We start from the raw sequence: 22369 nt of genomic DNA on the forward strand, positions 1-22369 counted from the left end.
CACTTGATCGTGGTATATAATCTTTTTAATATGTTGCTGTATTTGGTTCGCTAGTATCTTATTTAGGATTTTTGCATCTGTGTTCATGAGAAATATTGGTCTGTAGTTTTCTTTTTTTGTGTTATCTTTACCTGGTTTTGGTATCAGAGTAATATTGGCCTTATAAGATGAGTTGGGAAGTATTGCCTCCTCTTCGATTTTTTGGAAGAGTTTGAGGAGAATAGGTATTCTTTGGATGTTTGATAGAATTCACTGATGAAGCCATCTAGTCCTGGACTTTTACTTTTTGGTAGGTTTTTGATGATTGTTTCAATTTCTATGCTGCTGATCAGTCTATTTAGATTTTCCAGTTCTTGATTCAGTCTAGGAAGGTTGTATTTTTCTAAGTACTAGTCAATTTCTTTTAGGTTATTAAATTTGGTGTTATATACTTTTCCATAGTATTCTTATATGATCCTTTGTATTTCTGTGACGTCAGTCATAATTTCCCCTCTTTCATTCCTGATTTTGTTTATTTCTGTCCTTTCTCTTTTTCTTTAGTGAGTCTAGCCAAGGTTTTGTTTAATTTATTAACCTTCTCATAGAACCAGCTTTTTGTTGTGTTATTTTTTCTACCTTTTTTTTTTTGTTTTCAATTTCATTTATTTTTGCTCTAATTTTGATTATTTCTTTCCTTCTGCTGACTTTACGCTTCATTTGTTTTTCCTTTTCTAGTTTAAAGATGAAGTGTTAGTTGTTTATTTAGACTTGTTCTTGTGTTTAGAGGTAGGCCTGTTTATATGAACTTTCCTCTTATGACTACTTTTGCCATGTCCCAAAAGTTTTGATATGTTGTACTATCATTGTCATTCATTTCTATGTATCTCATGATCTCTCTTTTTATTTCTTTTCCGACCCAGTTATTCTTCAGTACATGCTGTTTAATCTGCATGTATTTGTGGTTCTTCCTCTTTCTTTCTGCAGTTGATCTCTAGTTTCAAAGCATTATGATCAGAGAATATGGTTGGTATGATTTCAACCTTCTTATATTTGTTGAGGCTATTTCTGTGTCCCAGTATGTGGTCGATTCTTGAGAATGTTTCATGTGCACTAGAGAAGAATGTATAAGCATTCTTCTGTAAATATAAATTATGACCAGTTGTTCTAATGTGTCATTTAAGGATGTTATTTTCTTATTGATTTTCTATTTGGATGATCTGTCCATATCTGACAGTGGGGTATTTAGGTCCACTACTATGATGGTGTTTCAATCTGTTTCTCTCTTTAGTTCTGTTAGTAATTGCTTTACATATTTCGGGGCTCCCTGATTGGGAGCATAGATATTAATAAGTGTTATGTCTTCTTGGTGCATAATTCCTTTATCATTATGAAGTTTTCCACAGTATCTTTCTTTACCTTTTTTATTTTGAAGTCTATTTCGTCCGATATTAGTACCACTACTCCTGCTTTTCTCTGAGTGCCATTTGCTTGAAATATCATTTTCCACCTTTTCACTTTGAGTCTGTATTTGTCTTTGGAGCTGAGATGTGTCTCCTGGAGGCAGCATTTAGTAGACTTTTATTTTTGATCCATTCTGCAACTCCGTGCCTTTTTATTGGAGGGTTCAGTCCATTTACATTTAGGGTTATTATTGAAATATGAGGTCTTCTTATAGCCATTTTATCTTTTGCTTTCTGGTAGCTCAGTGTTTCCATTGCTTCCTTGTCCTTGTGTTTCTGTTTTCTTTATTTTGGTTGGCTTTTGTGGGTTTTGCTTCTGGTTCTTCTTGTTTTATGTTATATACTTCAGTTCTGAATCTTTGGTGTGTGGTTACAATTACGAATATGTAAAGGATAGTTATCTATCTATCTATCTATCTATCTATCTATCTATCTATCTACAGTTGTCCATTTTCTTCTGCGCGTGCCTTATCTCCATTCCCATTTGTAAATTTGGAACTTTAATTTTTCCCCTTTTCTGTCTTCGTTATTTCAATTTGTCCCTATTTATCATGAACGTTCATTTCTATCTTGATATAACAATTATTTTCTCATTATTTAAGCTTATAATGCCCTGTTCTTAGTAAGGGTGGCACTCCTCTGCTTCTATTTGCCTGATAGTCACTTTACTCCTAATTATGTTTTTTTTTTTTTTTTTTTTGTCATTTTGTTTTAGGTGAGCTGACCCCTTTCAGTATTTCCTGTAGGGCAGGCCTCATAGCGGAGAATTTCCTCAATTTTTGTATGTCTAAAAAGGTCTTAATTTCTCCTTCATATCTAAAGGAAAGTTTAGCTGGGTATATTATTCTAGGCTGGTAGTTCCTTTCACTTAATAGTTTAAATATTTGATTCTGTTCCTTTCTGACATTTAAAATTTGCATTGAGAAGTCCAAGGATAATTTAATGGGTTTACCTTTATAAGTTATCTTTTTTTTTTTCTTCCTGGCTGTCCTGAGAATTTCGTCTTTGTCATTGATTTTTGAAACTTTTAGTACACTGTGTCTTGGTGAAAGCCTTTTTGTGTTGAAATAGTTGAGTATTCTGCTGACTTCTTGAATTCCAAGCTCCAGTTCATTCCTCAGATTTGGGAGATTCTTGTCCACTATTTTTCTGAAAATGCTTTCTTATCCCTGCTCCTTTTTCTTGCCTTCGATAATACCCATTATGCTTATGTTTCCTCTTCTGATGGTATCAGCTAGTTCTTGAATATCTCTTTCATTATTTTTCATTCTTCGGTTTCTCTCTTCTTCCTTCCGATTATTTCTAGACTGATCCTTTCCTCCATTTGGTCGACTCTATTTTCCAAGCTTGCTATTTCATTTTGCAGTTCTTGCAGTGTGGTTTATTTTTTTATTTTTATTTATTTTTTTTTTATCTCCAGAAGATCTATTCTGTTCTTTTTGATAGTTTCATTTTTTTTTTGCTCTACTCATCTAGTTGTTTTCTCAATTTCTGAAATTGTTGATATGACTCATTTCAGAACTCACTGAGTTTTTTTCAGAAATACTATCCTGAATTCTGTCATTTAAGTTGCATATTTCTATGTCTGTAAGCTTATTTTCTGGAGATAAAGGTCTGTCTTTTGCCCGCTGCAAGGGAGGTGCTATTCTTTTGGTTTCCAGTAGGTGGCGTCTACGCCTCTTGTATCCCTGCTTTATATAAAGCTTTAAAAATCTTTTTAAATTTTCTGATAGATATTTAATCATGCTCGCTACCCTCAGTTACAGTCCCTGTCAGTGTTAGCAACAATTTTGGTGGCATTTGCTCAGATTCCCCTGGGGCTCTGCAGTGTTCTGTCTTGGAGGGTATGTGGGGATGGACCCTCTGGTTGGGGGTTGGGGACTGTGGCTCAGCCTAGGTTTTGCAATCGCAGTCGGTAAAAATCAACTGTTGTTTCTCTGCTGGCCGCTTCTCTGCTTTCTGCCCTGATGACTGGGCACTGCAGCCAGCCTGCTACTGGGAGTTCACAACTTCCCCAGGCAGAGCTGTTCAGGGAACTTGCTGCACGAACTCGCTGCTCCTTCTCCCCTCCCTGTTCTCCTGCAGGGAGCTCCAGTGGCTGTGAGAGGCAGTTTCTTAATTTGTTCCAATCCAATGCTCGACACCCAGGTTTCTGACCTGTGGTAGCTCTTATGAGCAGATCCCATGCTCAGATGTGCTGGTGTGCAGTTTGGGTGTTTTTTGTTGAGTTTTAGATGTTCAGCTTATTGTTGTTTCAAGGGGAGAGATCTGGGGATGTCTCTCACTCTGCCATGTTTCCAAAGCTCTTTTATTTATTTTAAAATGGATTTGGCTAATTTAAGAAACTTGGTTTTATGTACTATTTTATTTATTTATTTTTATTTTTGCTTTTGATATTATTTTTTAACACTGCATGTTGCTCACTTTTGATATAGTTATTTTACAGAAATGTTTTGATATTTAGACCTGTGAGCTTGTTTTCTTCAGGGAATATTGGCTCTTGTGAAAGGCAATATATATCTGAGAAGATCAGATCCCAATCCATTTCAATCTCTATGATATCAGTAGTGGATATGTAAATAAAATCTAAGGTCGAGAACCTTAAACAACAGGAACCACTGTCAATCAGTCTCATCCCAAAGCAACTTCTTAGATCAGGGTTTGTGTTTTTTATCAGTAAAAGGTTCTGTCTTAAGGAACATGTTCTATATTGCTGAAAGAATTTGTGATAAATTTTTTATTAAAAATCTTTAAATTTTGTAACTTGTTAATAATAACATGTTTTTCTATTGCCATGTCAAAGGTTTTGCTTTGCTCAAAAAGCAATGTTTTTTTTTTTTTTAACTGGAATAATAAATATTTCTTCATAAAATATCTATCCATTTGCCAACTAATCTACAAAATAAAAGTAACACTTAGACCTTATTACCTAAGTGAATTATATCTTTGAGAAAAGTAGATATAATTTTGTTTTGTAAACCCTTTTAGATGTATATGTAATCTTTACATTCTCACTAACATTGTACTCTTATATCTTTTAATGGAGAAAAGGCACTTTAGATTACGTGAAGTGTATTATACTTTGAAATTCAAACCGATTGTCTAATGATATTCAAAAAGTGATTAGCCATTTACATGAAATAGAGTAGTACCTACAGCATAAAATTAAATAGGATATTAATCATGTGCTTTAGGGAATAAATTAGACAATAACCAAGGTCAGGAAAAGATGTAATATACCTATGGTTAAGCAGGATTAGATTCATTATCAGAATTCCAGCCCCATTTCTAAGGAAAAAACATTGGGTATAATTCGATCAGGTAATATGGGACCCAGCAAAATGATAGGAACTTATCACTTTATTGTTGCAGCGTATATGTAGTATGGCTTCTTTCTTCTTAAACATTTCTGCATTGAAAGCCATCTGAATCAAAAGCCTTCAAAGAAAAGTGCTCATTCCCTAGTTTCTTTCCCTTCCTTCTTCTTAATCCCTTTTTGTTCATCATGACCATTAAGTTTCTCAAAGGCACGGTGTAAATGTACAATTCAGGCTGATGATGCTTCAGCTTATAACTAACACAATTTTAAAAAAAGAGCTTGGAAACTTTTCACTTTACAAATATGACTAAATGACTCACATATTAGGGAAATATCTGCTTTTAGAATTTCTTCCTAATGTATTGTTCTAATACTAACATTCATTGTCTATCCCATCTGATCAACTTTGTTCCTATTTTTCAGATGAGGAAATTGAGAAGGAATACATTCCCTACCTAAGTAGCTTCCTTCCAAGATCCATGAAGTAAAGCATACATTTAAAACAATGAGTTTATATACAATAAAGATGAGGAGTTCTAATAAGAGTAAATAGTGGAAAAACAATATTGAAAATATACATTAGAATACAATATGCATTCTATAATGTCTCTATTGATATGCATAGCCATTTATATATTGGCATGATTTCCACTGTACTTTCAAGGATTTTTTTCCCCTCAGACATATACAATAATTATTACATGTAGTTTAATGGATTATTATGTAAGAAATTAATTTTGATTTTCTTATGTCCTTCACATGTATTTCCAGTCTGTTTTTGTAAGTATAAAAAAAAAAGTTCCCTTAGTTTGAATTGAAGTTTTACAGAAAGTGAGAATAAGGAATTGGTGTCTCTCTAATAATCTGGTTATAGCTTTGTATGATTATTTGTATTGTTTCTGGCCCTTAAGGAAAGAAAAAAGTTACTATTTATTCGGTTCTTGGTTTACTGCTCAGAAATGAAATAAAGATATTTAGAATGAAAATATTTCAAATGTTTAAGTTATACTTTTAAATGTAGTTTGTTCTGTCTGGCATAATGAATATTAACTTGAATTATGAGTATTATTTAAGTTTGATTTTATTAGGTGATCAAATCAATAAGCTCATTTTAAATAATAAATTGGTACAATTTTAGATTGTGTATAAAATAGCATAGCTTTCTGAAAAATTGTTCCCAACAGCAACTTCAAGAATTGTGATGTTGCCATAATTAGATGTACTCTATAGCTACTAGAGGCAAAAGTAGTTTTAGACTACTTTTGGTTACCAGCTAGAATATTTATAATAATCTAGAACATTAAGCGTACAATGAGAAAAAGTATGCCTTTCAAGGAGGAAAGAAAGTTTTTCACTTAACAGTGTAAAATGTCTTGACTGTGAGTTGCTGTCAGACTGATGGTATTAAGAAGGTTTCCAAAATGTTCAATCATTACATCTAATTTATGATATGCAATAAACTTCCCAGCTTTGCTAATATGTATATTGATTTTTTCATAAAGATATTTTTTAAACTTATTCATTTTAACTAGGTAATGTGCTAGATCAAACTTCTGTAATTTGTAAATATTCATCAGAATTTTCCTTCATGAATAAACTAATTTCTTTTTTTTGGCTTAAATACAAATAGCTTTTTTTAATACATCCACAAGCATTCCATATTAATTTTAAAAAGTCAGTACATACTCACTGCTATTTAAAATTAAAAGGCTATATATTACAAATTATTATTAAAGTGGCAAATTTAAAATATACAACTAAATATATCAATGCCCACAGAAGGTTTAATTGACCTTTTCTTCCTTTTTCCTCTAAAGTTATCTGGAAGTATTTTGGATGTGTATAGTGGTGAGCAGGAGATTTCACCAGTTAATATGGGCCTTACAAGTGCTTCCTGTCCAAGTAGTCTGCCATTGAAAAGAGAAACTACAGGTAATATTGCTTTTATGGTTTTATTCTTTTAAAAATCAACTACATAAGATATGACTGACATATATTACTAAGCTAAATAGAATTTTTAAAATATTTTCAAAATTGTTAGTTAAAGTGGGAGACACTTAGAGAGTAAATCCATCCTTTATTTTTTTCTATGTCAACCAAGCAGTAAGTTAATATAACTTATAGCTACACTGAATTAATACATTACTTTAGAAACTGAGCAGATACACATATATGCCTGCTCTCTCTATATATGGATGGAGGGATGGATAGATAGATTAGATAGATAGATAGATAGATAGATAGATAGATAGATAGATAGATAGATATAGATATGACAATGTAACTAAGTTCTTAAGTTCATTTTGATACAAAATAGATGCAATTTATTAACATGATTGAAAATAATAGATTAATAGATTAGAAATAATTAGCCCTCTTTGTATGTAGAATTTGATATAAAACAAAGAACTAAATATTCCCTTAGCTTGCTTTAGAAATTTAATGATACATTTAACTTTCTCAAGTGGGTAAAAACCCCTGTTTTCAGTAGTATTTTTCAAAATTGTTACAACTCAAAGGAATTATAGGGTCACTGTCAAGTTCCTTCAAAATAGAACTGAGGAAATCAGAGATCAGAGGAGTTGTTTTTCCAAAATTATACAGTTGAGTAGAGGAAGAAATGGATTAAAATAAGGATTTATAAGCCCAGTGTTAGTTCTATAGGAATAAAATAAAATTCAGTTGAAATTTTTGTAACACATTTTTAGTTTGGAGCCCAAACATTGGTCTTTAATGATTTTTACACAGTTAATATTAACATTTTTAGTAAATGCAATATGTTCATTCTTGGACTCTAATCAACTCAAAAAAGTCTGTGCAGTCAAATAATTTAGATTAAAATTAATGAATTAGTTTTGAATAAGCAAATTTAAATAAATGTATTTTTATGTTACTTATTTTAAAAACTAGATTAATTCAAGGAACACGGTGTTAATTATCTGTTGCTATCTAACAAATTACCCCAAAACAACAGCTTGAATAAACACTTATCTTATATAATCTCTATGAGTCAGGAATTCAGGAGTGACTTATAAAATTGGTTTTGGCTCAGAGTCTCTCATAAGGCTGTAGTCAAAATATTGGCCAGAGATACAGACATTTGATACTTAACAGGCTAGAAGATGTTTCCAAGGTGGTTTGCTCACAGATCTTGCAAGTTACTGCTGCTTGTTGGCAAGTGAACCATCCTTGGTTCTTCTCCAGGTGGACCTCTCCATAAGGCTGCTCATGTGTCCTCATGACCTGACTACTAGTGATCCAAGAGATACCAAAATAAAAACTGAAAATTTCTTTTATGACCTAGTCTTGGAAGCCACACTCATCATTTCCACAATATTTTATTAGTTTTATAGGTCTGCCCTATTCTATATGGGAGGGAACTATTAAGGGTGTCAATACCATAAGTGATAATCATTGTGGGCCATATTGGAAGCTATCATGCATGCTCACAACCACATAGCACATAAAGTGTCCTTTACTGGAAGTGTGAAACTGTTAGATAGGAATATCTGAGAAATGTAGTTAGTTCCCACTCCTAGCATGTAGAAATCATAATTATTTATGAAAAATATAGGTTGCAAAAATTTAGGTTAGAATAATTTTGAATAATCTCAAAATTCTGAAAATAATCATAATGATTGAGCAGTTTAATATTTGCTGTGCACTGTACCTCTTTTAATCATCACAATGATTACCAAGTAGATATTATAATATATTAATTTTATGGATGAGGAGCCATAACGCAGAGAATTTAGGTAATAGATCACATGTCTATTAAATGGAGGACGAGAATATAAATTCATGTTTTACTACTCAAAGCCTGAAAGATTTGCCATTGCCTCTTACTAATGAGTACTCTGCTCCAAATTTCTAAATATTTGCATTAAAATATTATTATGTCATTTGGAGCAAGTAGTATTGTATTTTCACCAAGTATTCCTGAATTATGTTTGTAGGAGGATGTAAAATTTAACTAAGTACTGTTTCGATTATCTTCCTTTTGATCAGAAACTGATACTCGAGCTTTGGCAAAAGAGAGACAAAAAAAGGACAACCACAACCTCAGTGAGTATATTTTCCTTTTTTTTTTTTTTGAACAAAATTAATTAATGCAAGAAGAAATGTGTGGAAGTTAAAATGTGTGGTTTTTCATTGTCACTCATAAATATTTTGAGGCCAGATGACCAAAATTAATAGCTCACTAGTTGAGCTATTTTAAGAAATTTAAACAATGTGAATTCTCAGAAAATCTATACACTTCTACAAAGTGAAACATCTCAAATTCTCTTCTAGATCACTCTCTCTAGAAGGCTGCTCATGTCAGTGATGAGTGCACTTAGTTACATTTAAACTTTATTGTGACTCATCGACTCAAAGGCTTAAAGAGATAAAAATGACTTTAGAAAATCTACACCATTTAGATAGCAAGAAACATTAACTTCAGGTTCTCATCTTTCTGTGTCAATCTGCTCCTCCCTTTCTAATGATAAGTTATCTAAAAAGTATTGCTTATGTTAGATTGCTGAATTCTGCCTGTGCAAAAAAATGTCTCTGATGCCATTCTGGGGTCAATTGAACTCTAATAACAGGTCACATGAGATGGAGAAACACAGCAAGAGAAGTAATTTAGCAGCAGTGTTGAGCTTAATAGTGTTTGGTCAAGTCTAAAGTGCTTAACTGTCTCAAGTGAGCTTGGCTAATTGAATGTGAAACCTTTTTGTTCTGGGAGCCAAATCAAAAAATGAGAGAATAATGAAATGAATGAAATGAATGAATGAATGAATGAGTGAATGAATAAAAAATAAATGAAATTAAATATTAAAACTTTAGCGCTCTAAAACAAACCAGGAATTTTCTTACATACAATTAGCTCAAATTGATTCTACATGTACCTGTGAAAGCTGCATTTGTCTGTTCATAATGCACCTGCCTTTGTCACAGAATATTCAGTTTACTGACTATATAACTCTGAAGAAAGAGCTGACACAAGGTTATAACAATTCTTAGGGCAGTTGTGGAGAGGAATATGATCTGATACCAACAGTACTTAGTGGTAGAGCGGATAAGCTTTGGTCCAGATTATGGGGCAAGTAGAACATGAGTAGGGAGGCCTAATTATTATAGAAGGAATTAATACATCAAGGAATTATTGGATTCTCACTTAGTTTTAACCTGCTTATTATTAGTATCCTTCCTTCTTTCTTCCTTCCTCTATGTCTGCAGCTTGAATAACAGTTCATTTAGTGTAAAGTATGAGAACTTGCTGATATGTCCATTAACAGTGTTTTCTAATCTAAATTCCCTTACTGAGTGATCGTGCTTTTTGGAGATATCGGTGTTAAAAAAATTAATATAACATTTTAAATATGATGAGTCTAGGACAAACCCCTAAAATTTGTGAAGATCACAGCAAGAGATCTAAGTCCCACTTACCAGATGTCTAAATATTTAAAAGTTACAATTCAAGCTAGAAAGTGCTAAAGTAAGTATGCTTTATTCATCCTATGTACTGGAAGGCCAGGCGTGACTTTAGATTTCTTAGATCCTCGGAGTTCTAAGTGAGAATATCAGGGTGGGGCAATGGCAGCCACTTCACTTCTCTCCCCACTCTGTATTACCTTCTGTGTTGCCACTGGCCTCGAACATGAATGTGAGCAACTCATCACATACATTTAAGTTTCGTACACATCTCTGTGAACAAATGCCCCTCATCCGCATCTTGGGACTAGGGGTGAGCACACTGGTGTCATGGTCGTCCCTCAGGAGGATGGACCTGGGAAGTGGCCTGCATAGGCTCTGGAAGTGGGCTCAGGGCATTTGGGAAGGTATTCCTCCTGTGAATTATCCAGAATGTAGCTTAGAAGGGCTTCCCTTGACCCTGTGACTGCCTTGCTCAGTGTGGAGAGTTGTGGTGAGAGATGGAAAAAGTGATTCCTCTTAAGTATGGGCTCAGGATAGGGCCCTCTTGCCTGAATCTAAGGACAAAAATGAATGAAATGAAAAAAACTTTGTGAAGAGTGAAACCACATATTGCATGAAATAACAGTAATTTCTTAAAATTTGTCTCCTTTACAAATAACTAGTCCTGGATATGAAAACATCGAGAAACCAAAGTTCTCATAATTAGATATTAAAAATGTATCAAGCACATTCTAAGAAAAGTAGAGTATGAATTTCCGATATTTTACATAAGGTGCATTTAAATAATAGATTTTGGAGAAATATAATAGGAAAAAACACTCCCTATTTTGAGATAAAATTGTGAATGTCCTTCATAGCTGTTCTTCATCATATTTAATAGTCTGTCTTATAGGGGAGAGTATATATGAACATAGAATTATTAATAAATTCTCATTGTGCAATATATATGTATTTATATCAGCTTTCCCTTTATTTTCTTTTAGGTTTTTTATGTAGTTTCATTTTTTTAAATTACATTTACAGTGAAAATAGGATTGAAAAAGAAAAAAATAAACTCTGTCAAGAATCAATTATATTCTAATTTTAAAGGAATTCCAATACATTATTCCTGAAAGTCAAATATCTTCATGGTAAATTGCTTTGTAGAGTAGGTTTACTCTTTGTAGTCTTTCATGACTTTCCTTGTTTCTGGTAGCAGATCTTAATTTGCAAGCATGTATTGCTTAAGCATTTCCCAAAATTTTTGACATATGATATTCTTTTTCTTCATGACCTTTTTCTTCCTTCAATCCCTGGAATGCTTTAGAAATGATATCTTTTAAAAATATTATATATATGTTGTTGTTCTTGATACAGGAGTAGAGTAGACTATAAGACTATTCTCTATAAGACTGCTTTTAGAGAAGGTTAATATAGGAAACTGTACTTTTTTGTGTATCTGATATTTATTGAACATTTATTAGATGCACAAAATTTCCATAAGCAGGGAATGAATGGAAATGCAAACAGAGAAAACAATCTCTGAATCTCTTTCGGTAGTTTTCAAGGCGTGGCCCCTAGACAAACAGCATCAGCATCACTTGGAAGCTTGTTAGAAATGCAAATTCTTGGGCCTCAACCCAGGCATACTAAAATCAAAATCTCTATATGTGGAATACATATCTATTTCAACAATCCCTCCAGGTATGTCTAATGCACAGCAAAGTTTGAAATCCACTGCTCTATATTATTAAAAAATTTTTAACTAGAAAAATATATGTAGTCTAATCAACATATATTTGTTTAGCACCGCCTATATGCCAAGCTCCTTGGGGATACAAAAATGAGGAAAAAATGGTCACTGCTCTCAAGGAGGTTATACTCTAGTTGGGCACACACACCTACTATGTGCTAAACTTTGTGTCAAAACTTCAAGGGATTATATAAGAAAAGTAAAGCATGGTGCAGACCTCAAAATCTATAATCCTTATGGACTGACAAAATGCATATGTATCAAATAATGATCGAATAGAATATACATATATATACATATTTAAGTATGAGTAATATTATAGCATAAATATTATAGCATTTCAAAGACTAAGAACATGTTTTGGAAGAAAATGTTTTTAAAACACCGTTAATAATAGAATCATAATTCTAATATTGCTATTTTCAACTTTAGAATAAAACATATTTGAACTTTTATTTTGAGTACTCTTTTGACTAAAAGAAAATTTTTTGCTCATTGATTTTTAAAAATTAATAAGAAAGTTTATAGCTGACCAAAACTGAATTGTGCTTTAATGAGAACAATAAATAATATTTCTTTTTTAATAGTTGAAAGAAGAAGAAGGTATAATATTAATTACCGAATCAAGGAGCTTGGCACTCTTATTCCAAAGTCTAATGATCCGTGAGTTCAACAGTCATTTCTATCATAATGTTATGATTTCAATAGCCCCTTTCCTCCCCCAAAATGGGTGGGAGAACGACAGGGAGAGGAGAACTAATGACTAGGAAACTAAGCAGCTTATGGTAAAGGTAAGGCTACTTCTAGACTTATTTCTAAATATCTATTCAAGACTATTTGTTATTAAGCATCGTTTGTCACTAACACTTGTCTTTTTGAGCTATAAGAAATAATTATTTCTTCTCAGTTCATAATGGGTCTTTCTGTATAACATCAGTATTGACAAATGTAGTGGGAATGTCAAATGCTGTCTATGATGCTGGTATGCTCAATTTATGGTTTTAGTGATTCTCTCAATGTAACATTTATATGTACATGAAAATTGAATTGTTGAATTTTCAGAGGTTCCAAAATTCTGGAGACATTCAAGTAAACAAATGGAATTGTAAAAACATGCTGAGTGATGCCAACTAATAATTGGTTACTTTGATGAAATTTTTAGCCAGATTTTGGTGTCATATACATACGAAATCAGTTAAACAAGATGTTTGAGGGTGTCAAGAAATAATTGATTAAATTATCAATTAAGAATGTTGAATATTTCTCAAAAATCATAAAAACATGATCTGTAGCATTAATAATGACTTGAAATATGTTTCATTCAAACTAAGAACTGACCCCTCATCTATTATTCAGAAACAATGATATTTGATAAAGTGATATTTTTGTGAAATTCAAAAATACCCTTTCCCTAAATCCAAATTTGCTAATTCATTCAGACAATTCAATAATTTGTAATAAAAGGAAATGTAATACTTATCCTCATGGGCATATTTGATAGAGAAGGCATCTAGAATAGCATGGCCTAAAGAGTGCTAAATGGAGAGTCTGCAGAGCTTAGTCTTAGTCTAGGCCCTATCAATAATGCTCAAATTTCTTAGAGTCAGTAAGCACGTAACTCTTTCTTTTAGCAGAGAAAATACCTATTTTCCTGGTATGATTTTTTTAACACTTAAAATACAAAAATGCACATTTATTTACCAATCATGTGATGTAAAGCCAAGGCCTTTTTGTTTAATTTTTCTGTCTTACTTAGCTGTACTAAAATGTATAGTCTATTTTAATGTCTTTAAAATAAAACAGAAACTTAGACAACTTAAGTATAGATGGATTTTTTAAAAATGTTTACACCCTGATTTGTTGCAGCACTTTTTTTTGCAATCCACCTTTACAGACATTTTAATTGAGTTTTTCCAAAACTTTTAATCTAACTTTCCTAAAATCAATAACTATTTTTTTATAAATCCTTTATTTTCATTCATATTTTATTAACTAATGTACTTACAATTTACTGATATTATCATAATAGTAAGTAAAAGGGCTTTAATTTAACAGCCTCTCATTAGTATATGCCACCACAGAATAACAGAAGTACCTGGGTGTATAAGAAAGCAGCCTAATAGTCTTTATTATCTACTTTGTTCTGACTATAGTCAGTGAGTGCCACAAAGAGAATGGAGAACATTAGTTTTTTCTGAAAGTAATTAAGTAAAGATCAGCTAAGAGAGCTTTTTCTATAACTGGTAAAACTAACTCACAGTACCAGGGCACAGTTATACGCAGAAAACAGATGAGACTGTAAGATTGGAATCTGGAACCTAACCGAATATCTTCAGATGTCACTATGCCTGTAAGACACCAATGGTATGACTATGCTTCTACAAAAAAAAAAAAAAAATCAAATAATATGAATGAGAACACTATGCAAATTATAAAGCTTATGTGAGAGATTATTACTCTCCATTTTTGTAGATGCTTTGGTTATAAAAACCTCTTTTCTAGTTTTAGTTCACTAAACAAAAGATGACAAACTTTTCCCAAAAAGAGTCTGATAGTAAATATTTCAAGCTTTGTGGGTCATATAGTCTCTGTTGCAATCACTCAACTTTGCAATTATAACATGAAAGAAGACGTAGACAATATGTATATGAATGAGCATAACTGTGGCCAATGAAACTTTATTGACAAAAAAGAGACTGCAGCCTATAATTTGTCTACCCTTGATCTAGAATATGGAAAATCAATTTATTACATAATATATCTGAAAGGAATTATAATTTGGAAAACTTCATTTTAAGCATTCTTAAGTATCTTTCTCTTCTTTACGGATCTCAGAAAGGGGGATTGTTGTTTATTTTAATTGTATTATATGTAGGTAAATTATATTTATTTTTTGTCTAATTGAAAACATTAATTAGTCAGATGTTGAATCTATATGTGAATCTGTCTACATACTATAGGTAGAAAATAAACTTTACTGCCAGTTGTGGCATTCAAGACATTTGGTTACTAATTCTGTTTCAATATATTTTATCCTTTGGCTTGCTGTGGCCTCAGCTGTTACTTTAGTGTCCCTTTTTAGGGCTTACCAATGTGAGTCTCATGGTTGAATCCAAAATGTAACTTCGTAAAATTGACTTCACTTGAGAAGTAAAGTATGGGCCTAAGGTGTAACCATTTACTCTATGAAATTATTTTAAATTCATTTATTGAATTTTTAGATGCTACTATGGATAATATAAAAGTTATAGAAAATGAAATTAATTGGAAAACAGTGTGGGGATAAAATAGAGGAAGCAAGTTTTACATTGAAGAAACGTTATTACCATGTTATGGCAATAATGAAGTTAAAACGGATCAAAAAAAGCAAACATGATTTCAGGTTGAGTTTAACAAGTTTCAGACTGATTTGTTGAGTAGGTGACAACAACCATTAAAACATATAAAATCAGTTTCTCTTTTAAAAAATAAGAAAATATATCAGATTGTAAAATTGTCTAGTATGGAATTTTTCAAATTGTGCCATAATCTATTAATGATCATGAAGTCAATCAAATGGGACAGATCCAGCATTTTTAAACAAAGAAGGAAGATTAGCATTAAAAAAATTTAAATTATTACATATTATGCTTAAGGATAGTAAGAACTTGTGAAAACTTTGTTATAATTTTATGACCTAAGAATTTACTGAGTCACAATAAAAAAATATATTTCTTATGGCACATGCATTTGAAAAAGTGGGAGAGCCAAAGATTTTCAGAAAGATTACTTAACTAACTGAGGAGACTTGAGGTTCTTTTTCTAAACATGACCTGCAAATAGCAGGAACCTTGGAGTGGATGACCCCTAAGGACCTTTCTAGCTCATAATTAGAACGAACTTAGGGATTGGCTTAGGAAAGAAATCAAAACTAATACCTGAAGACATTTTAAATTATATAAAGTTGCCATTTTTATTTATCAAAAATATTCAGAAATTTGTATTTCTTTACTAAGTCAAAATAGTAAGATCAGAAGGAAAAATAATATAGTGGGAGGGCAACTAAAATGGCGTAGATGATAGAGGCTCTGTTCATCCCTCTGACAACCAAATCAAAGCTGTGATGGAAACAAGGAGCAGCAGCAAGGAAAAATCTCGTAGGATCTAGATGAACAAGCCATATAACTAGGGAGAAATCCAAGAAAGCATGCTGCAACGGCAGAAGGTAGGACGGAGCAAAGATGTGGGGCTGCCCAGTCTTGAGCCGCTGAGTGAGACAGAGGCAGAGGCAGTGGCAGAAGCCTCTTAAAGGGGCTGTGAGCGGACTTTCGCAGTGACGGACTTGCTCGCTCTGAGAACTAATGCCGATTTGGCTGCGCGCAGCGGGTTCCAGGGACTTACAGGGAGATATTGTTGGATTGAGAGCCAAGGCGAGACTCCCTCAGTACAGAAGTGCTGGCAGTATCCATTGTTTCCTCTTGAGCCCTCCCCCTACCAATATGTGGGTCACAGAGCAGCCATAGCTGAGATGTCATCAAACTTGATAACAGAGGTTGCTCTGCCCAGAGGATTCCCTGAAAACTCACCTCTCCCAATTCGTGGCCCCACCCAAGCCACATCCAGGTGTATCCTCAGTGAGTCAGGTGCTCCTTGCTGAGCAGTGCCTAGACTCACACTGGAGAAAGCTGGACTTGTTTTCTGCAGTGGCTTTTTGAGGTAACTATAAGCATAGCATCTGTGGTTTGCTTCTTGAATCTTAACAGGTGGCCCCAGAGGGGCAGAGACTAGGGCTAAATTTGGCCTGTAGCTGGACTCCTCTCAGGACTGTGACACTAGACACCTATTTCACAAATCCACACTAAGACCGGGAGATTTAGGACCTTTGCTTAGTACTTAGAAAAAGATAAGGAAAGGTAGCCGGAATGGAAAGACAAAGAAGTAGAAACCATATGAGAGAACAGAACAGAGATCCAGAAATAATGGAGTCAAGTAATCTAACAGAAACAGAGTTCAAAACACTGGTTATAAAGATGCTCAATGAACTTTTGAGAAGTGTAGATAAATTCAGTGAGAACTTCAACAAAGAGATAAAAAACAAAAATGGAAAGGGAAATTAAAAAAGGGAACTAGTCTGAAATGAAGAACACATTATCTGAAATGAGAAGTATATTAAATGGAATAAACAAAGGAATAAACAAAGTGAATAAAGAAAAGGATCAAATAACCTATCTAGAGGATGGGAAAGCCAAGGACACTCAATCAGAATGGCAAGAAAAAAGATGCCAAGACTATAAAAATAATTTAAGGAGCATGTGGGACACTATTAAGGGTTGAAATATCCATCTAATTAGTGTACTTGAAGGAAAACAAGATATTGAAGAGCTGTTTGAAGAAATAATGATGTAAAACTTCCCTAACTTGGTAAAGGAAATGGACATAAAACTCCAGGAAGCTCAGAGAATTCCAAAAATCAGGAATCCAAAGAGGCCCACACCAAAACACATCATAATTAAAATACCAAAGGTTAAATACAAAGAAAGAATATTAAAAGCAGCAAGAGAAAATCAGATAGTTACTTATAAGGGAACTGATTTCTCAAAAGAAACTATGCAGGACAGAAGGGCTTGGCAAAAAATATTCAACATGATGAAAAACCAGGATCAATAACCAAGAATAATTTATCCAGCAAATCTATCCTTTAGAGTTGAAGGACAGATAAAGAGTTTCCCAGACAAAAATAAGCTAAAGGAATTTATCACCACCAAGCCAGTATTATAGGAAATGTTGGAGGGACTTCTTTAAGAAGAAAAAACATGTATCGAAAACAGGAATGAAGAATGTTAACTGCTACATTCCTATCAACAAATACCTCAAATGAAAAAGAATTAAGTGCTCTAACCAAAAGATAGAGTGGATGAATGGAAAGGAAAACAAGACCCTTGCATGTTGCCTATGAGAGATTCACTTCAGGTTAAAAGACACACACAGACTAAAAGGAAGGGGATGGAAAAGAATATTGCTTTGATGGACCTAAAAGGTATTTAAGTCAGACAGAGAAAAATAAACAGTATGTGATTTCACTTGTATATGGAATCAAAGGAATAAAAAGAACAAACTATCAAAAACAGACTCACAAATATAGTGGACAGAGGGGATGGAGGTTTGGGGGGCTGGGATAATAGGGTGAAGGGTTAAAGAAGTAAAAATCAGTAGCTGATAAATAGTCACGGGGATGGGGAGCATGGCATCGGGAATGCAATTAGCATTAATACATTGGCTAAGAGGAGGGTCAGGGGAGGGAGGAAGCAATTGAGGGGGCCGTTTTACAAACTATATAGATGTGTAACCAATGTACTACATACTTGAAACTAATTAAAATAAATAAATTAAAAAAATAATATAGTGAATAGCTATAGTTGAGATACCTAGGTTGAGAAAAAAAAAAAACTACTAGATAATGATTATCTCCTGACCAATGGTAAAAAAAAATAAATAAATTAATAAACCAAACAAAACTAACAAACACAAAAAGTGAAGAACTTCTATAGATGCGTGATAGTAATCTCTTTATATGTGCTTTTTATGAGTCATATTTATAAAAAAATCGTAGTAGAAATATAAAATATTATCAGACCATGAATTATTCTATTGGTGCTATCAAATTACTTTTGTTTTTCTACTTCTTTATTTATAAAACACATTATAGTTTTCTTTTTACTAAATTGATCTTTTTTTTCCTATGGTCAGAAATTTCTCCTACTTTTATGTAAGAATGATAGTTGAGGTAGTAAATAAGACTAATAAGACTTTCTAATTTAGAAGTCATAATGTTGATTTAAGCAAGAAAAAATAAACCCGTCATGGTTTCTTCTTTCTTTTTTATGTTTTAATGCTTTTAAGTGGATGTGCACTCCTAAGATGACAACAGACTGTGCATTTTCCATAGTTTTGCCTGGCCACACTTCTACTCCAGTGTGTATATTTTTATTACCTGCTTTAACTCCAAGTGCATTCAAACTCCTCAAAAGTTTTAAGTTCTTAAAAGAACATTTTTTTTTTGTAAAAAAATGAAAAGTTATTTCTCGTCAAGATGGCAGAGTAGGTAAATGCTGTCCTTGCCTCTCCTTGATACCACATCAAAATTACAGCTAAACTACAGAACAACCATCACTGGAAATCGCGTGAGCTCTAACTGAACAAAAGTCTTACAACTAAGGAAATACAGAAGAAGCCATTTCAAGATTAGTTGGAGGGGTGGAGTTGCAAAACAAGCTGGTTTCACAACTGTGTGTGACACTTGAAAATCCAGAAAGATATCTAGGCTTTGGAGATCCCCAGGAGCAGCAAGGGGTCCCAGCCCCATGCCGAGCCACCCAGCCCAGGATTCCAGTCCCAGGAAGAAAAGTCATTACAAAATCTATATCTTAAAATTAGTGGATATTGTGATAAGTGAGACAGAGGGCTGTGAGAGTCCCAGGCATTCCTCTTAAGGGCCTGCACATGGACTTATTTATTGATGGACTCACTTGCTCTGGACTCTGGCCCTGGGACAGTAGCTCACAGCACCAGGGACATACGTGGAGGAACTGAATTGTCTGGCTTGAGGGCCAGATGCAGAGTTCAAAACATTGGTTATAAGGATGCTCAATGAACCTAGGGGAAGAGTTAATGAACTCAGTGAAAACTTTAATAAGGAGTTAGAAAACATAAAAATGGAGATAGAAAACATAAAAAAGAACCAGTCAGAAAAAAAAGAATATAATAACTGAAATGAAGAATACGTTACAGCAGTGGTCCCAACCTTTTTGGCACCAGGGATTGGTGCTCTCATGACAATCTAATGCCTAATTATCTGAGGTGCTGAGGCAGTGATACTAACAGTAGGGAGAGGCTGAGAATACAGATGAAGCTTCGCTCTCTTGACCACTGCTCACCTCCTGTTGCGTAGTCTAGTTCCCAACAGGCCACAGACCAGTACCAGTACATATCCCGGGGTTTGGGGACCCCTGAATTAAAAGGAATCAACAGTAGATTAGCAGAAGCAGAGGAATGAATCAGAGACTTAGAAGATAAGTTAGCAGAAAACACCCAATCAGAACAGCAACAGGAAAAAAGAATACAAGAAAATGAGGATAGTTAAAGGAGCCTCTGGGACAACATCAAGCATAACAACATTCAGATCATAGGGGTACCAGAAGGAGAAGATAGAGAGCAAGGAAATGAGAACCTACTTGAAGAAATGATGACAGAAAACTTCTCTAACTTGGCGAAGGAAATAGACACACAAGCCTAGGACATGCAGAGAGTCCCCAACAAGAAGAACCCCAAAAGGCCCACACCAAGACACATCATAATTAAAATGCTGAAGGTTAAAAACAGAGTCTTAAAAGCAGCAAGAATCTTAAAAGCAGTTAGTTATCTACAAGGGACCTCCCATAAGACTGTGAGCTGATTTTTGAACAGAAACTTTATAGGCAAGAAGGAACTGGCATGAACTATTCAAAGTGATGAAAAGCAAGGATCTACAACCAAGATTGCTCTACCTAGCAAAGCTATCCTTTTGAATTGAAGGATAAAGAGCTTCCCAGACATGAAAAAGCTAAAGGAGTTCATCACCACCAAGCCAGTATTATAAGAAATGTTAGAGGAACTTCTTAAAGAAGAAGAAGAAAGTTAAAAGGTTAAAAATATGAATAATAAAATAGCAACAACTACATATCTATCAACAATTACTTTAAATGTAAATGCATAATGTTCCAATCAAAAGATTAGGTAGCTGAATGGATAAGAAAACAAGACCCTTACATATGCTGCCTACAAGAGACTCACTTTAGATCAAAACACACAGACTGAAAGTAGAGATAGAAAAAGATATTTTGTGAAAATGGAAACAAAAAGATTTTTCACAAAAAGATTTTTGTGAAAAGTAGAATTTAAAACAAAGACTATAACAAGAGACAAAGAAGGACCCAAAGAATACTCACTTCTGAGTATTTACCTTAAGAAACCAAAAACACTACTGTGAAGGGATATGTGAACCCATATGTTCATTGAAGCATTATTTACAATAGTCATGATATGGAGGCAACCTGGAGGTCCATCAATGGATGAAAGGATAAAGGGGTGGGACATATATACAATGGAATATTACTCAGCCATAAAAAAAAAAAAATCTTGTCATTTGCATTAACATGGATGGACCTAAAGGATATTGTGCTGACTGGAGTAAGTGAGATAAAGACAAATGTCATATGATTTCACTTACATGTGGATTCTAAAGAACAAAATAAACAAACAAAACAGAAACAAACTCATAGATACAGAGAACATTTTGATGGTTGCCATAGGGGAGGAAGGTTGAGGGGTCAGTTGAAAAAGGAGAAGATAATAAGAAGTACAAATTGGGAATTACAAAATAGTCAAGGGGATGTAAAGTATAGCACAAGAAATATATAGTCAATAATATTATAATCACTATTTACAGTGTCAGATGAGTACTAGATTACTTTGTAAGTTATAGAAATGTCTAATCACTATGTTGTACACTTGAAACTAATATAATATTGTATGCCAACTGTATTTAAAAAGTTAAAAAATATTATCAAAGAAAAAAAGAAAATGAATAGTCTGTACCTACATTCATTTCTTAGGCATGCCTTTATATGCGTTATTGTTACTGTCACATAGAATGTTTTTAATGCCTAGCTGCTTGATATTGTCTTGGGAGAGAGGCACACATCCTCTTAATTAGTTAGGAAAACAAAATATTTTAAGAAGAAACCTTATATATAAAAATGGCTTTACAACAGTGTGAACTTTTAAAAATTTAGTGCAAATGACATCAGGAAGAAATTGAAAGATCTACTGTGCAGTTTCTACCACCATTTTGAAGGTTTATTTTAGATCTAAATAAACAGAGCTTTAAACTTCGAAGTTGGCTAGGGTTATCATTTTCATCTTAGTTCTTCTATTCCTTAAGTTTTTCTTCCCATGAGAAGAAATGAAATAAAATTGGGGCCATATGGCTTCTGCTACTGCTTAAGTTTTAATTCAGAAGTTCACTACACTTTTCAATTACAGATACCTTCTTGTTTTAATGACGAAAGTAGCCTCTTTTTTCATAGCTTTTCTACCACCAGATAAATCACTGCAAGAAGAATGAGACCAGCATCTATTATGACCCTAGAGAACTGACAAAGCATTTTCAAACTTGAAACAAACACCGAATAGTTTGTTGCATTTCAGTAGAAGATGGCTTATTCAGGCCCTAATAAACTTTTTCATCTGTTGGTAGAAAAATGGAGCTCCCTTAAATTTGTTACAGCTCATGGAATTGTCATGTAATAAGAACTTCCAATGAGGCACGTGCAAGCCAGACTTTTTCTTAAAGTGTATTTTTCTACTTCAGGTCATTTAATATAAAGTTCATAAGATCATATAAACTAAAAATATATGCAGTATAATATCTTTTAAAAAATT

At 33.4% G+C, this 22369-nt stretch overlaps 1 protein-coding gene across 1 annotated transcript in view; it reads left to right on the forward strand.

Annotated features, from left to right (window-relative positions):
* The window catches only part of TFEC (transcription factor EC), an 84261-nt gene that overhangs the window by 54052 nt on the left and 7840 nt on the right, over positions 1–22369 (forward strand). Inside the window, exons 4-6 of the mRNA XM_025045976.1 lie at positions 6576–6690; positions 8767–8823; positions 12499–12574. Of these exons, the coding sequence (XP_024901744.1) occupies positions 6576–6690; positions 8767–8823; positions 12499–12574 (248 nt within the window). The remainder of the gene's footprint in view (positions 1–6575; positions 6691–8766; positions 8824–12498; positions 12575–22369) is intronic.

This window comes from Pteropus alecto, unplaced genomic scaffold (assembly GCF_000325575.1).
Source record: "Pteropus alecto unplaced genomic scaffold, ASM32557v1 scaffold22, whole genome shotgun sequence".
Taxonomy (NCBI): domain Eukaryota; kingdom Metazoa; phylum Chordata; class Mammalia; order Chiroptera; family Pteropodidae; genus Pteropus; species Pteropus alecto.